This window comes from Sturnira hondurensis, unplaced genomic scaffold (assembly GCF_014824575.4).
Source record: "Sturnira hondurensis isolate 20B ecotype Veracruz unplaced genomic scaffold, ASM1482457v3 Scaffold0008897, whole genome shotgun sequence".
Classification (NCBI taxonomy): Eukaryota; Metazoa; Chordata; class Mammalia; order Chiroptera; family Phyllostomidae; genus Sturnira; species Sturnira hondurensis.
In genome coordinates, this window is record NW_028081528.1 from 3,663,546 (window position 1) to 3,681,409 (window position 17,864).

General features: G+C 40.5%; 1 protein-coding gene across 7 annotated transcripts in view; it reads left to right on the forward strand.

Moving 5' to 3' along the window:
• HDAC9 (histone deacetylase 9) overlaps nucleotides 1-17,864 on the forward strand; it is an 835,653-nt gene that overhangs the window by 290,008 nt on the left and 527,781 nt on the right. The window contains exon 1 of one of the 7 annotated variants that reach the window (XM_037056281.1): nucleotides 7,049-7,191. The exons of the other annotated variants lie outside the window; for them this stretch is intronic. Within the exon in view, the coding sequence (XP_036912176.1) occupies nucleotides 7,188-7,191 (4 nt within the window). The 5' untranslated portion in view covers nucleotides 7,049-7,187. Of the gene's footprint in view, nucleotides 1-7,048; nucleotides 7,192-17,864 lie in introns of those variants that run through there. 7 annotated transcript variants of the gene reach the window in all.

Genomic DNA, 17,864 nt, shown 5'->3' on the forward strand with positions numbered 1-17,864 from the left:
GATAAAAGAGATTTGAAGCAAATATGGCCAAATATTAACGCATTTTAAACCGGGCATGCTTCTCATATTGTTTCTGCTACTTCTCTGGATAGTTGAACTATTTCTAAGCTGAACATTAGGTTTTTAAGAGAATGGACGAGGCGAGGTGGTAGTGGGGAGCAGAACACTTCATCTGGAGTTGATTGCTGCCCAGGAGGGCAGGAGGAGAGTGAGCTAAAATTAAAGCCACCAAATTTTAGAGTGTTATATGAGCCTTGCATTTCCCGCCCTGCTCCACTGACAGAGCTGCTTTTAATTCCCTGGATGCTGAGAGCTTGGGAAGTATATATATTTTAAGTGAAATTATTTTGGCCTTCCTTTTCTTGGTTATGGGAAATTGCTTCAGTGAAAATTTCCTACAGGTTGCTTGAAAGCACTACAAGGAACAATAGGCCCTGTGGCAAGTGGAATGCTTGTGGGGAAGTACTTAGAGTTCAATGTGAGTTATTTTTATTTCCATTCATAGACATGTCTCAGTGAAGTTCAAATTATCCCTTGGACAGTGGAACGCAGTCTGTTAATTTAAAGCTAGACTTTTTTGCTTCCATAAAGCCAAATTTAGGATAGATTTCTAAAGCTAAATAAACAACAGTCTACCTCCCCATTAAAAATGAGTGTGTCGGGTTTCTGTGTACTTAACTTCTTTAAATAATCTTCACTTAGCATTTCTACAAGAGGCCTTAAATATTTAGGAAGAGGCTATCTTTTACAGTCAGACCTTGTTTGTTAAGGAGCCGCTGAGAGGTGGGGACCATCTTGATTTTTCTGCTAAAATTCGGTAGGTATCCTGTTGGTTTTAAGAAACTGAAATGGAGGCTGAGAAAGGTGTGCGTACTGGGAGCGGCGGAAGTGCCACGTGTTGAGAGGCAGCGAAGGCCGAAATCCTCAGAGCTGTTGCACTTCATCGTTTTTCTGTCACGGCAGAAAATATTATTTCAAAAATTAGTCAGAGGAAACGAATATTATACTTTATAGTGATGGTTCTGCATCTCATTCTGAATCTCAGTTGCCTGAGGACTTTAAAATATGGACATAGGGGTCCCATTTTGGAAATCCTGAGTCAGTAGTAATTCAAAGGGATGATGTATGTGTGGGGGGCAGGGGGGGGTGTTGAAATTTCCACAAGTTATTCTGAAGTGGACCCAAGGGATACAAGCTATTCCAATATATTAAATTCCTTCTCTTTGAAAGTCCATTGTTTAAAAACTATGCTTGTGCGTGCCAGGTCTACTACTTAAGGCATTGCCAGGTAACGGTTTCCTGGGACGGCTGAATGTATGTGTCATTTCTTACGTCAAAGGACACTTTGCAAATCAATCAAGAACACAGCTGTTTATGTCCTCAGTCTTTGAACAGCTAGGCATTTTAGCTTTGAAATTTTTATTTACCAAGTTTTAACAAATTAAAAGAAAAACTTCCACCAAGTTCAAAACACAAATATTAGGAAACTTAACAATATTCTGCTTCACCTGATAGTTGACATGACTTGCAGCAGAATTTCATCACAATGATTGTAAGTTTACAGTGTGGATCTAAATGAACAAGTGCACTATGTTTGACATCCTATCGAGAGGGGATTGTTTTTGTCAAAAGGCCATGGTATAGGGAGGGAGTTAGATAAACTCAGCAGTTGAAGAAAGCTCAGGCTTCGAATCATGGTTCTGCCAGTGTAACCAGGCAGGTAATGTGAGCTTGTATGGGGCTCACTTTATCACCTCCCCTATGGGGTTATTGTGAGGATTAAATGAGATACTGTGTGAAATTCTACATAAATATAAAGTAGTGTCATTAAGTATTTGGATTGAGACTCACGCTTTCCCTGTTGCAGAATGGTGTGCACGTGTATGTGAGTGTATCGTGTGGTAAATTTGTGCCTGCGGGTTGTAGCACTGCAGAAGAAATAAATGATCCCAGACACTTTCCCATTTATATTTTTTAGCAACCTGAGCCTTCCAAAAGGGGATTGTTGTAAACATCTCTGCTCTCTTTTGGGAAGGAGAGCATTCCTTGTCAGAGAGTCGCAGGTGTGATCATTCTCCCCAGAGTTGGATTTTCTCAGTATTATGATTGCATAAAAGACATATTCTCTGTGTTGGAAACTTAACATTGCCAGCACGTCTAAGACTCTTTAAACACGAAATTTCCAACTACTGCTACCCCAAGGCCATCATATTATTTCAGAGAAAGAGCCTGAAGCTTTTAATTTTGTCTCAAAAATTTTACAGGTGTAGAATTTCATGCTGACACTGTCACATTCAATTTTTTCTTATGTGAGAAAAACTTGGGAGATACCATCTTCTGAAAATTTATATATTGGTCTAGTGGTTGATTCTATTTTTAGTCTGTTTTCTTACATAATGAATAACCGTATTTTAAATTATACTTTTTATTCTATTAGGAAGGTTGTCGGGAAAGTGCAGTCTTATAATACTATTATTAGTTAAGTAATAATGGACAGTGACTCTGAAATTACTTGTCAGTATTCCCAAACTCCCTGTCATTCACCTCCTTCCCTCCTTCCTTCCCTCCCTCCCTCCCTCCCTCCCTCCCTCCCTCAGCACCTTCCTTCCATAAATGATTTTTTATGGCATTTCTTTTTAAAAAGTATTTTTTAATTTAATTATTGTTCAAGTACAGTTTTCTGTCTTTTACTCCCATCCCGGCCCACCCCCCAGTGCTCGCCATCTCCCTCCCATTTCCAAACCCTGTTAGTTTTTGTCCATGTGTCCTTTATACTTGTTCCTGTGAATCCTTCCCCTTTTCCTCTGAAATTCTCTCCCCTCACCCCTCTGATTCCTGTCTGCCTGCTCTCTATTTCAGTGTCTTTGGTTATATTTCGCTTGCTTATTTGTTTTTTTGTTTAGGTTTCTGTTAAAGGTGAGATTGTATGGTATTTGTCTTTCACCACCTGGCTTATTTCACTCAGCATAATGCTTTCCAGTTCCATCCGTGCTGTTGCAAAAGGTAGGAGTTCCTTTCTTTCTGCAGCATAGAATTCCATTGTGTAAATGTACCATAGTTTTTGGATCCATTCATTTACTGATGGGCACCTAGGTTGCTTCCAACTCTTGGCTATTGTAAATTGTGCTGCTATGAACATTGGGGTGCATAGGTTCTTTTGGATTGGTGTTTTGGTGTTCTTAGGATATACTCCTAACAGTGGAATTGCTGGGTCAAAAGACATATTCATTTTTAGTTTTCTTGGAAAATCCCATAAGGGTTGTACCAATCTGCATTCCCACCAACAGTGAACTAGGGTCTCCTTTTCCCCAAAACCTCTCCAACATTTGTTGTTTGTTGTTTTGTTTATGATGGCCATTCTAACCAGTGTAAAGTAATATCTCATTGTGGTTTTAATTTGCATCTTGGATAGCTAGCAATATTGAGCATCTTTTCATGTGTCTCTGGATCCTTTGTATGTCCTCCTTGGAGAAGTGTTTGTTCAAGTCCTTTGCCCATTTTTTATTGAGGGGCACAGCGTTCCAGGCCCCGTGCTAGGCACTGGGAGCGGGTAGGAGTGAAAAAACACAAGAGTCCCTGCTTATATTAAACTTACATTCTAGAGAAGGGGACACATAATAGATAGGCTAAAATATGGAAGATGATTGTAGAAATCATAAGGACTCTGCAGATATTAGCAGGGTGCTGGTGTAGAGGGGACAAAGACTGGCACAAAGGGGTGCGTCTCACTGCATGGAACACAGATGTGCAAAGGGGCCATTAATACCCTTGCAGCTTAGAAACGACAAGGAGTTGATGTTCCCCATGCCCGTCCGCTCCCATATGTTCTCTTCGGTAACTTTGTTTGCCCTTCCAGGCTTTTCTTGCCCTTTACTTTGAAACCAGTTCTATGTCTGTAAAGAGTTTTAAAGGGTAGAGTTTAAGTTGTTAATTTTTACCCCTGACTGGCACTACTAAGAGATGATGCCCCTGAGTTTCACCCTTCTTTATGGAGACCAGGCTTAAAAATTCCAGGTGTCTGCTTAGTAGTGATAATGGTGTCAATTAGCCAATACAATGAACACAGTAAAATATTAGAATTTTGCTTAGGAAAAGTACTCCAGTTAGCATGTTCTCCTTAGAAATACAGGTGTTCTAATTCATTTGTGCTTGTTTCGACAACAGAATTAATGGGCTTGGGGTGATGCTATTATCCTGTCCTACAATGCTGGCCCTCCTTCCTTGCTCAGGAAAGAAGTTGATGCTATATTGGCAAAAAAACAATTTCTGCTTCCTATCTTTGGGTAGAACAGGAAGGGAACAACAGTAGATTTGGGGTGAATGGAAGTCAGTGGTTCAGAAGGATAATGGGTATGAGTAGGAGGAGATGAGAAGCACAGGAGACAAATGGGTGAAGGTATGTGGAAGAGGACAGGGCAGGACAGAGTGGCCATTGCATGATCATGTCCGTATAGTTTGGTTTCTCAAGAAAATAAAATTATGTAGACACTCTAAAAGTTAACTAAGCAACTTGTTGGTAAAATACTAGTGTGTTCTGAGTTCAGAGTGCACTGAGTCACAAGCCAGGGCATCTGGAAGTGTCCGTCTGAAATCTACCAAGCTCCACATCAAGTATGATCAGCTAGAGATTATTCCCTAGGTGCAGTTTTGGCAGGGAGTCATTCACTTTATTTGCATATCAGGAAAAGTTCACCACTGCCACCTCCAGAGAACACTTTAGGTTTGCCTCCCCCTGTGTTAATGAATGTCTGAGAATGCAGAACTCTCTCACTGTTAACCCGAAGCCACACATCGTTCAGAAATGCAATATGCTTCTAAAAATTCATGTCGTGTATGGAAAGGTTAAAATGTAAGTGATCTTTAAACATTCTGCTGTACAGAAATACATTACCAGTGGCATTTCCACTCCAGTGCGTGGTAACAAAAAGTTAGTTCTAGTGATGTTTACATCAGAGAGCAACAGACAAGAAAGTCCAGGTGCCCAATTATTATAGACACAATGTATAGCACTAGATCGACCAGGACAGCCAGAGGGGGAGCTTCCCATGAGGTAATTTTAACTGTCACAACATAGAAGACCTGCAAATCAAGTCTTGTGTATATATTTCATCTAAGGGTGAGGGCCTGGAAGGGATTCCAGTAACGATGAATCTAACTCCATCATCTTCGTGGCGAGAAATCGGAAACAAACCCAGATTGTGATTGTCCAAGGTTATCACACAGAATGTTAAATTCCAAATTTCTTCCAAAGTAAATTTGTATTACTGGTGGCAAAATTTACATTTAAACCCTGATCCTAAAAGATCTCTTTTGTGCCTTGATCTTATGACTGGTTGCCACCATGCTTCAAGATACTGCCCTTCCGCAATAGGCAGCATTGTAAACTAGGCAAAAACTCAGAGCACCATTCAAAACAGATGAGCATTATTTAATAAGGGACTTTATCAGTACTTTCTCATGTTCCATGGGATGTCTTCTTATTTTCTGCATAGACAAGAAGGCATTTTCAGTGTGAAGTTTAATGAAACAGAGTAAGATTTTGTTCTCGGAAAAGTATTACTTTAAACCCCCAAAAGTAAAACACTGCCTTAGAGTTCAGTTTGTTTATTTTTCTCTTTTCTTTCTTTTGTCTTTTACCAACTTAAAATGTTTTCCAGCTCCCTTGCTTAGAAGCACTGCAGAGGGCTTTATCAGTCCTTCAATCTGACAAGTGGGAAGACGAAAGATGGTGGGTGTGATGCTTTGCTCAGCTTGGTGGTTGAGCTGTGTTAGCCGCTGGATCATTTAAAGATACATTTCAGCCATAACTTTATCATTTAAGTGTGACTACACTGAGGTTAGCCAATTCTGATACGTTTTTTCTTAAAGAAGGAGCTGCTGAGCCCAGACTCTACATGCCGTATTTCAGCCCCAAGCAGATTTTTATGACAAAGTAATGAACCCCTGGAAGCAGGTTTATAATGGAAAATGCAACTTGACCTTCACTGGTGGAGCCCAAATGCACCTTACAACAGCACATTTTTGGAGCGCACAAAACCGTTTTCTCCCAAGGGTGGCGTCACAGGAGGAAGGTGTATAATAATAGTTGTATTTACCATAAATACCTAACATATTTTATGATGATTTGATTCTGTTTAAAAATTTCACCGTATAGATTTTAATAAAGCTGCCTATGGGCAAAGTTATTGCGGTTGCATTGCTTTTCCTTCGCCTCCTGGTCTCAGTGGAAAGGAGCGAGCAACCCTTATAAAAAGCTTTCAGATTTTAGTACCTGGTTACTAAAAAATAATTTCCTCTCCTTTGGACTTGTTCACGAAGCTGAAAAATGACTCTGCAGGTCAGCAGTGTGTGGCAAAGCTAATTTCTATAAGCTTTTTATCAGGTGGTGCTGAGTAAAACAATATGGAGCAACCGAGAGCCCCACCCTTCTGTACCACATGTACGAGGGTGAGAGTTATCCCCAGTGTCAGAAAGAGGAGAGCAAAGCGACACTTCTTTCTTCCAGATTTCTACTACTGCAACAAGAAATTCTGAGATATAAAAGGTACAGAAGGAGAAACTGAAGCCTATGGGAAATTTCAGCTACATGTAGACTTAACAGTCTGATACCAGTGGCACTCGCTGTGTAAACCACAGTGAACTCGGCTTTCGTGCCTCGTTTTGTTGACAAGGGAACCTCATAGTAGTCAGTGTGAGCGAGGCAGGGCATATCATAGCAACCCAGAAAGCAACTGCCATTCAAATAGTGCAGTCCTGCTCCTTGAAGCTCCTCTTCCCCAAGCAGCAGGTTTTCTCCAAGGAGCATCAGGAGAACATAATCACGGGGAAGAATCGGGCTTCTTCCCTAGAGGTTCAGCAGACTGTGTGTCTTGCAGAGTATGACAGAGAGGAACAACACACCCCTTCTATCTCTCCAGGACATTCACAGGTCACCTTTCAGGACAGAAGCTGGGAGCAAGGCTGGAGACAGTGCCTAGGCACCTGCGTAGTGGGCAGCCTGAAATCACACTTCTTTCTCTACTTCCTCAGGGTGGGGAATTGCAAAGATGCACAGCAGCCATGTTGCTTAGGGGGTCACGAATCCCCTTTTTGCCATCTTGTATGAGGCACCTGGGGCTTCTTTACATTGCCCTATTGCCCTTGGAGTCCAAAGGAAGAATCTGAAACTGCAGAGATTTGGAGAGGTGATGGGTGAGTCTGTCTTTGATTATTTTTATCTCAGTGGCCAGTATGGATGCTCGGAGATGCCGACGTTAGATAGAAGTAATATGCTGGTTTGGAGCCATGTCGTAGAGGAAGGTGAAGGATGAAAACAATAACAAGGCATTTGGCAGATGTATCCCAAGAACTTAATTCTGCTTTTTAAATTCCATTCAACAACAAAGTGAAGGTGTATGGCATGCCATCATAGGAAATGTTTTGGATAATCAGGTTAGAAACATAAAAAACAAGGTGGTTGGCACCCTGTTGTTCAACAGAAGTGGTTGGGATAGTCATTGACAGGGAGAAGTGCACATCCTACTACGAAGATGGAACACAAGTGTTAAAAACAGGTGTCAGACCAGTGCACTATTCTAGGAGCCTGGGGCCGGCAGTGTTCCCTCCCATCGGGTGACCTCTGAACTTTGGGACGTAGTTGGACATGGGATATTCAGTGAGCTGGTGTCACAGTGGCGTGGATAGGAACCTGAAGAGAGTGGAGAAGAGGTTGTAAACAGTTTCTGGAATGGGAGAGGAGGCTGACCAGTGAGACATGGAAACACTGTTCCAGTGGAGGGCCTGCTTCCAGTGATACATGGACTTACTTGAGTCGAGCAGAGTGGACATGAACTGGGGCTCTGAGGGACAGGCATGGCAGGGGACAAGTTAGAGGTGTGATGAGAGCAATCATTCCCGTGGCCTGGAAAAGGAAGGGTGACCTTCAACGATCATCTCCTTCAAGAACTAGGGATTGTATCCCGTAAATCAAGTCTATGTTTTGCAAAAGTAACTTTTCTCTTAGTTTTTCTTTCCCTAATGGAGTGGGGCATGAGTGTTTAGGTTAAACTATCAGATGTTAAATAAACACAGCAGTCCAATTTGCGTAAGCTAGGCTGAGAAACTTTAGTTGTGGCATGAAAATGATGGGAAACTCTTAAATCTGAACTTAATCATATTTAGGCTGTTTGTGGCTGTTCTAGAGGAAATAAGTCTTCCTATATTTTCCCCCAGCTTTCATTATTCTCAGTCCTTTGGGGGGTAGCTCTCTGAAAACTCTGGGGGATTGGAGTTTTATGAAGTAGTGTGCATTTATTTAAAGGGTGACAGTTGTGAACTTGCAGGCTGATAGGAAACCAAATGACCCCATGGTCTGCCCCAGTGCTCGGTGGAAGGGATTGGCACTCCAACAAAGGACAGCCCCTCCCTCTTTACACATCTACTGATTGTCCCTTTTCCCTTTTGCACTTTGCACGATCCTACGGTTGTTCACCTTGTTTGGAGATGTAGTTGGGCAGAAGAGTGGGAGCAGAAATGCTGGGGGCTGGCATGGCCCTGTTCTCCCACCGAAGCCTGGCTCTCCTGGACCTTCTTTAACCTGAGATCTTTGTGTTTTGCATGATAAAGCTTAGTGTCTCCCATTTAGCCACACAAAGTGACCGAGCAGGACTGGTGGCAGGAGATACGTGTAATGGCTCAGCAGCATTAGTGAGACAGTAACAGTGCTCTTCCCTCTTCCCCAAACCATGCTCCCAAGTCTGCAGTGGTTCTGCCTTAACTTGCATCTTAAAAACGAAACTCGTGAAATTCATGATCCTTCAAGGAATCCTGTGCTCAAAGCTCTATTCTAAACCCCTTTTTATTTTCATTTCACACCGTTCAATGCCCTATACTTCTCTTGGCCAACATTGCTGCTCACAGTCCACAACCTGTCAGTACCTGCTCGTGGGATTTATTTGTACAGGTGTTTCCTCTGACCTTCTTTCCATGTTCTCCTATCAAGATTTTTGCTCATTTGGAAAGACCCAGTTCAAATAGAACTTTCATTTAGAAAGGCTTTCTTGATTTTTCTCAATTTATTGTTTCCTCTTTCAACTCCTACCAGCTTGTATTCTTACAATCCTTTGTGGCACTTCTTATATTTATTTCCTGATTTATGACTATATGTGTACTTTTCTCATTCATCTCCCACCAATTTATTTGGTAAATTCCATAAGTATCTTTTTGGGAAAGAAAGTGACTAATATTTATTAAGCACCGATCTCATGTTAAACACCATGGTTGACTTGGATTGGAGAATGCAAAAAAAAAAAAAAGACATACTGGCTTGCTCTTCAGTTCTCAAGGGTCTTGTAGTCTAGCCAGAAGTATGACAGGTCAGCAGATGGCATCAATGTAATGTAATAAATATAACAATACAGGCATCTTAAGTTGTTCTGAGAAACAGAGTGAGCTCAGAAGAGGCACTTGGAAGAAGAACCCTTGAAATAAATCTTAAAGATCGATTAGGAATACTAGGCAAGAGCAGAGCAACTTCTGGGCTGGGGAAAGAGCTTGAGCAAAGGAACCACAGCATGAGATATTGTGGTAAGTGGAACTGTGGACATTCCAGTATCAGCAGAGCATAAAATGCACGATTGGGGAAGGTGGAGATGAGCATGACTGGACGATTTCAGTATCAGCAAAGCATAACATGCGAGATTGGCCCAAGTGGGGGGTGCTCACAGGTGGAAGACAGGGGCTAGTTCGAGGAGGGGTCTGTTTGCTAAGCCCAGGAACATGACTTTTATCTTGAACGCGTTGAAGTACTACCACCAGAAGTTTTCAGACATGTGAGAGCATCAGATTGTTGGTTTAGAAAACTGACTTTTGTGGCAATGCAAATAATGAATCTGAAGGTGGGGGGCGGGCTAATATTTGGGATTGCTGATGGTTGGGATGAATTTTATATGTATCATGTATAACAGACATAAGACAGTTGAATGAAAGGTTGCTTTCATGTTCTCCCTCATTGGTTAGGCACCTCTTCTAAGAACAAACTCAGCGAAGTGCTATGTACATTATATTAACCTTCAGAGAGAAAATGTGGGGCATCACGGCAAGACAAAAAAAATCCATGGGAAATCTGATGTTCTAAACAGAGTGATTATATAAAACGCTAGCATGTGGCTTAAGCAAACACAATCATAGAATTGCATAGCTATGAGTCAGAGTCAGCTTGGTCCTTAAAGTCCCTTCCTTGATAGCAAATTAGTGGCTTAGGGAAATATGTTTACATTTCATTTCTTACTGTACATCTGATTGCATGATTTGAAAGTTGAATACTAAATTTCTTTATTTACAAATTTGGAGCAGGGACTTATATTGACTATGTATACATACAGGCTTAAGTTTCCCAGTTAAGTGTATGAATTTAGTGAGCTATACAGTAAGATATTGCTAATTTGCCATTTTATTTCAAATAGAAACATGTTCAAAAAACAATAACAAAATTCAGTTAGTCCTACAGTTCAATCATCGTTACTTTAGAATGGCGTATGTGGTCTTATGATTTGGTCAAAAATAATTTATTAGTTGGAGGAAGAACAGGCAGGTGTTTTCTCACTATTTCTTTTCATGTGCTTCCATATCTCTTTCTATCAAAAAACTTATTCATCTATGCACTCATTCTTTTCCTGTATGTTTCTTCTGGATTGTGTGTCCTTTGAAAGCAGGGCCCGTTGCAGTCCCAGAGTCTAGCGCAGTGCCTTGTCACAGTAATTGTTCAGTATGTATTTGTCACAGTTTAATGGCAAAATGAAATAATGAGTAAATGCATGTCAGTAAATGAAGAGTGTGTGAATAGCGGAATGAGTAAATGACTGTGGGGGTTGGCCTCACTCATAAACATTTATTGAGTACTTACTATGTCCCAGGCTCTGAGCTGGTGCACCAATGGCAAGCAGGAGAGCAAGAGTTCTTGTATTTAAAGTTCTTGTTTTCAGACAAAGATATATGTTAGTCAAATAATTACAGAAGAGAATGTGAAATTAAGGTAGACCACGTGTGTTGGCAAGGAAAAGAAGAGCTTGCTATGACGGTACTGAACTTGGCCCGTCCTAAGGAGGCCAGGGAAAGCTTCTGTGAAGTAGCCTTCCAGCTAAATAAAGGAAGCATAAATTTTGGTTAATCAAGGAGGGGCGATACCTTCCAGGGAGAGGGAAAACATGTATGAAAGTCTTGAGGACTGTAGGAATGTAGTCAGTTGGAGGAAGGAAAAGGCAGAGAAAACAGAAGGAGAGTGGAGCAAGATCAGGAAACAAGGGAGAGGCGATGTATGTGGTTCTGCTCTGACCTCATGCTCCTGTAACAGTACGGATGTGGTGCCATGCGACACAGTGACGTTATATGCATAGTTCATTTCTAGTTATTTCACCGAGAGGTGTTGAGCTGTAAACTGATGACCAGAAACATACATCTATTGAGCTACAAACTGATGGCCAGAAAAAAATGTAAGAATTTTATCTTCAGGAGGTTTATAATTTACCTGGAAAGGACAAAGTTAACATGTTTTTAAATGAGAAAAATTAAAGATGTATGTATGTATGTGTTATTTTTAGAGAGAGGGGAAGGGAGGGAGAAAGACAGGGAGAGAAACATTGGTGTGAGAGAGAAACATCGATTGGGTGCCTTCCTTATGTGTCCTGGTCAGGAATCAAACCAGCAACCTTTCGCTTTGTGGGATGATGCCCACCCAACTGAGCTGTACCAGCCAGGGCAAAAGTAAATCATTTTAACGATTTTTACTGACTTCAGAAGCAGTATCAAGTCAAAAGGAGAATGTAAATAGGTTGCATATTGGTGACATATGCCAGACTGTAAGCTCTACAAGGGCAGGGCCACGTCCAAGCTATTCAGGACTATAGCCCTTGTTTCTAGGATGGGGTATAACGCGAAGACTGACATTGAATGAATCCTACCTCTCTGTATGCTTACATTAGGTTTCGTGTCCTAGCTGTGTTTAGTAACACAAAATACATGGACAGACTCATTTGGGGATGAGACCCTGATAGACTTTCCCCAATGCTTCCTCAAAACCGCAAATGCAGGCTAATTTCATATACCTAATCTTACCTAAGCACATAGACATTTAAATCTTGTTTTCTGGGTGTTCTGTTGGCAAATTTGATTCTGATCATCTATTCCTGTTCTAGACTGTTTTTCAGTGTCTCCACAGGTTTGTCTCCCACTATCCACCCCCCACCCCCAACCCAACAGCCATCCCTGTTTCGTACTCGCTTTTGCGGAAATACATCACAGACAGTGTTGAAGCACCTGTGAGCCATGGGGTAGTGGGAAGAATCATTTTTGCTTCCTTTCCTTCCCCATAGGGAACAAACTCTTGTTTACCAGATCCAAAACTCGATATCCAGCTTGCCTGATCACCCTACCCCTGCAGGAAGGTAATGGAGGTTGGGATGTGAACAAAGTTACATTGCAGGGATGAAAATATTTCTCTGAAAAGAAAAATAAGGTGTAATCAATAGTGTTGGAATGCTTTCACTGGACTTTTTTCTTTTAAAGTACTTAAAACACCAGCAATAATTTAATCTCATCCTCACCTCTGGCACTTCAACTTGTAGCACAAAAGCGATTAAGAAAAGGAAAAACAACTTTTAGGCCAAGCATGAGGTAGACTGTGCCCTGGTGCCTATGGAGAGCTTCGCTGCCCTTGGTTTCCACAACGTCAGCTGTGGTCACCTGGGAGGCCCTTTCTGTGCTCCTGCCAGACCTCTGGACGACCGGCCTCCACCTAGCTCTGAGCTTTATGAAGAAACTCACATAAACAACTACTTTCAGACTGTTGTTGGTTGTAAATATATGTTTTAAATGTAAAAGCAAAATAATTCTGTTACCTGAAGTTTTTAGAATGAACATTGCTAACAAATACTGATAATCCAGCTATTCTCTTGACCAAATGGCTTATAAATCATTAAATATTTTCACTGTTGTATGACTTTCCATAATTTGGACTATAGTGAACAAAAATATTGTTGTACTTTCATTCAAACATTTTTATAAGACAAGTATTGTTGCTAAAACACCTTTATGTGCAATTTTTGGGGGATGCCTATTTCTTTCATGGCTAGAGTTTTACGTTCTTTGTTTTTGCTCCCTCTTTCTCTGTCCTGCTCCCCTCCATTCCCTCCCTCCCTCCCTCCTTCTCCCCCTTCCCTCATCTCTGTCTTGATTGCCTTCTTTGGCTATTAAGAATACAGCAATGAATGACTAGTTTCATATAAATATTATTTTTTAAAATTATTCAAGAATTAAATAAAAAATTATTTAAAAATATTCACCCAAGATAGGATTCCAGAAATAATAAATGTATTTTCTTCAGAGAATCCAAAGAAACACCTTGGTTGCATGCCGTAAAAATGGTCTTACAGCTATAAATTATATGTCTGTAAGCAATTAAAGGCACATCTGTAAATGTAGGACCAGCTTTGGTAGGCTCTTACTGACATCTCTCATCATAGTATGTATTTCTTTCTAAATCTCCCAAATTCCAAGATCTGATTCTTTCATTCTAGCTCTCTTTTCCCACTCAGTGTGTTAGAGGAGGCTCAACTCTCCTAATCTTCAGGTTTTATTGACCTATATATTGATTTCTTTGCTCTATTTCTAGGATAACCTCCGAGTTCTGTTTGATCATTTATTTTATGAGCAAAAGTTTTTTCTTCTTTGCCACAGGAGAGTGCTCTTTGAACATACCCTGCAGGTATCCCTGGTTTACCAGGGACAAATAATGCTGTATAATAAAATATTCCTTTTTTGTTGATTCTACTATTAGGTCTCAAGCAACTGAAAAAGTTAGGGTGATGTTGTTCAGGCAAAGGAAGAATCTAAAAATGAACAGTCTACTGGAGAGGGATATTCAGATTCAGTGCTCAGCCTTCTGTGATTGGTCAGTTCAGGGAGTAAGATTTTTAAGGAAAAATATAGCCCCGTGGCTCACACAGTTCCTGGTACAATGTGTCTAGGCTCTTAGTAAATTACATGCTATTCAAATTCTGGAAACTACAAAGCATTTATGAGTTAAGTGTTAGCTTACCAGGATGCATGATCTCCATAGAACAATAGTAAATCTGGCAAAACTGGTTTGTAGAAGTCAGGGCTGTGCTCTGGAGATGGTTAAGGAAAAGGCTGCTACTGTCCTCAGCTGTTAAAAGAAATCTGACCCTGGCCGGTGTGGCTCCATGGATTGAGTGCCTGCCTGCAAACCAAAGGGCAGCCAGTTTGATTCCCAGTCGGGACACGTGCGTGGGTCGTGGTCCAGGTCCCCGGTAGGGGGTGTGCTGTGAGAGACAGCCCTACATTGATATTTCTCTCCCTCTCTTTCTCTATCTCTTCCCCTCTCTAAAAATGAATAAATAAAATCTTAAAGAAATCTGATTGTGTATCCTTTTGTTGAGATATATGAGGTCGGTAACAAATTTCTTTATTTGGATAGATAGGGATTTTCTAAGATTGGATCCTAAACTATTTTTCAGATAGAGATAACGAAGTCTCAAGAACAAATACTTCTGGGCTATAGCAGAAGTGGGTTGTAGTTCTGAACATACTCAGTTGTGTGTCCATGGTCAAGTTACTTCACTCCATACCTGCATAGTACTTACATCATGGAATTATTGGGAGGCTTAAATTAGATGAAGTATATAGAATGCTTAGTCCAGTTGTACTTGGCACAAAGTTGGTACTCAGATACGAATTACTATTATTATTAGTTTGTGTATTTGATGCTAGCAAAAAATGAATTCTATTAAAATCAGGAAACATTGAGAACCAGTCTCGTGGTTTCTTGTCAGTAGTTCATCAGGTCCATGAGGGCGGGATGTGCTGTCTTCTTTTTATCACTCCATTTGCAGTCCTAGTTCTTGAGATGTAGAAGGAGCTTGGTGAAATAAGGGTGAATGAGTGAACCGTTCCTAACTTGTGTCCCTCCATTGCCTTTTACACATGCAGATATTCTCTCAGCCTCAAAAAAAAAATCAGACATCTTGTAATACCTCCACTAGCTTTCTGGCATAGATCTTTTAATTACCCTCGCTAGTTTACATAAATAAAACAGTAGAAAAAGAAAATAGCTCTTCCTGGTGTTGTAAGTTCAGAAAAAGAACCCATTTCTTAACATGGTAGTAATTCCTAGTAGACGAGCTGGGCTGGGACTGAGACCAAGGCCCTTGACGCTAATGGGTCGTTGTTTTGAGATTCACGTGGCCTGATGTCATCTTATCGGAATGTAGTCAGTAGCCATCAGCATTGTTACAGGAAAGAATGGGGAGGCTTTTTCTTTCTCAGGGCACTCTCTTTAGATGTCTGTATTTTGTACACCCACATCTGGGGTGGTGGCTGGGATATTCACATAAGAACAAATCATCCTAATAAATATGTAATAATGTCTGCAGCAGCCTCTGGCACAGACCTGTGGTGTAACAATGCCAGGAAAGGTGCAGATTGAATTTGCAACAAGAGCGACCTGGTCCAAATAAAATCCTTCAGGTAGCAGCGTTTTGTAGATAATCAAATTTTTTACTTCCCACATTTTCCCTAACTTTATACCCACCATATGGACATGGCTTTTCCAATGTAGCTGTGTGCTTTTTCTTCTTGGTGACTTTGGTAAGGAATCAGGCCTGGAATATAGTTGCATTGGGAAAAAAAATCAAGGGAATATTTTCTAGGTTTTGCTGACTGTGCCTTGGAAGCAAACACATTATGGTGCAGGGCTGGAACTTCACCTACTTGTTAATTAGCAGGTTAAACTTTTATGAGTTTCTGGTACCCTGGCGATACATGACTATTAAAATTTGCAGGTGGTTCAAGGGGAGAGAGAGGTAAGTTCCTGTGCTAGTCGTATATTATAAAAGTGTGTATTTCATGTGCCCGTCGTGAAAGTGGAGACCTTAATACTCTTTCACAATATAAGCTGATTAAGGAATCTTTATGGTTCTCATTAACTAGGGGTCTTTTTTCATAGAAAAGTGAAAAGTGTAATGCTTATGGACAGAAGCATAGAAGAAAATAATTAGGCACGGCGGTGCCTCTCTGAGACTCACTAGCTGCTTAGTGACACCCTCCGTCTTCACCTCTCAACCTTTGGAAACGGCCCTTGCTTCAGAAGTTGCTTCTACCACATGAAATGCTATAAATCTGCTGTTTTCATTTTTCCCTTCAGAAGACACTGTTTGCTTAATTACACTTGCATTATATTTAAATGTTAGCTTACTTCCTTTTTGTGCCCACCTCTTCATCAGGAAATATTAAGACGTATAATGTGGTTAGCGATAAGATTCCACACAGTAAACTAAATGTTGGAAAGAGTGATATGATTGTAGCTCTTTGGAAGCTATACTTTCTTATGTTTTATATGTAGTTTTAAGGGGAAAACCTTCACATATTGACTAAATTAATCATTTCCCCCCAAATCTTAAAAGTAGCTCTTTGTAATTAGAATTATAGCGTGTTTTAAGATAGGCAAATAGTGAAGTGAATTCATGTTAATTAAGACAAGAGTAGAAAAATGGACACTAAAAAGGATTTTATTTTTATTTTAATTTTTAATTCAACATTTTTCTTTACACATTTTGGTGGGATTTCTGTTTCTCTCAATGTTAAATCATAACCTAAGAATAGTTCTTTTGGAACAGTGGCGTATAATTTAGTTTCTGCACTCTGTTGGTGAATTATTGTACATACATAACATTTTGGGTTGAAAGTACTGCATCCATTTGTTGCTGAGAAAGAAAAACAACGTTTCTTCAAATTCATTCTCTTAAAAAATGATATGGCATTAGGCAATGCTGACAGTGAAGAAAGAAAATTGTACTAGAGACGGGCTGTCCTCTTGGAGCTTTCGGTTCTGACGTCAGCCCTGAGACCTGGTCTCCAAAACTCTGCGTCTAAGAACCTGTAGTTCTTTGTTTTGAGAAAGAACGTTTCTGAGTGTGACAATCACACACACACACAATTTTCTGTCTTCCTTCAAATTAGTTTACTTCTTAAAATCTCATTTTCAACTGTGTACTAATAGAGCCATAGAACATACCATAAGGTTGCAAGGAAAATAATTTTTTAAATAGTTGTTCTCTTCACCCTTCCTTTTATTTTTTGTTCAGGATATTTTGCTTCAGGAAGGAAGAATCAGAGGTTCTTTGACCTGATGAAATGTAAGTGTGTGGCAATAGGAATGCATATTATGACTTCTATCTTAAATTATTCTTTAATTGAAAATGTTTTCCAAATCCTATTCTTATCAAGCAAACAGTCTTTTTATAATGTGGTAAAGTAAGCTTTACCAAAAGTGCATTGTTTTGGGGAGGGGTATGAGGAGTGTCCAAAAATTTCATTTTATTTAAAGATTTAAAAAAATCTTTAAAAGGCAGCTCAAGGAAGTATTTGGGAATCAAAGCCTAGCTTCCAAAGTCCATCCCTTGTGAAGTGGAAAGGCGCTAAGCTGCACAGCAAGAAGCAGTTTGCAGCGTAGGCTTACAGTGTTAATAAAGCAAAGGTTTCAGCTCAGGGTGTCTGGTGTATGTGTCCCCAGAGTGCTGGTGGGCACCTCCCCTTCTGGAAAGGTCCTTGTCATGCCTTAGATCCATAGCTTTCGACCTTGCATCTTCATTCCGTGACCTGTCTGCCTCTTACTTTTCTACTTACTTTGTAGTTCCCCATCCTTCTTTTCTTTGTTTTCCTCTGTTCTTCACCTAATTTTACATTGAAGCTCAGAGACATTGACTAGCTTGACGATTACTCAGCTCCTGGTTGGTCCGAGCTGAGGCAAGAACTCTGATCGCCTGTCTCCTGGTGTGCTTCTCCTCCTGACTTTGTGATGGAGTTATTTCTTA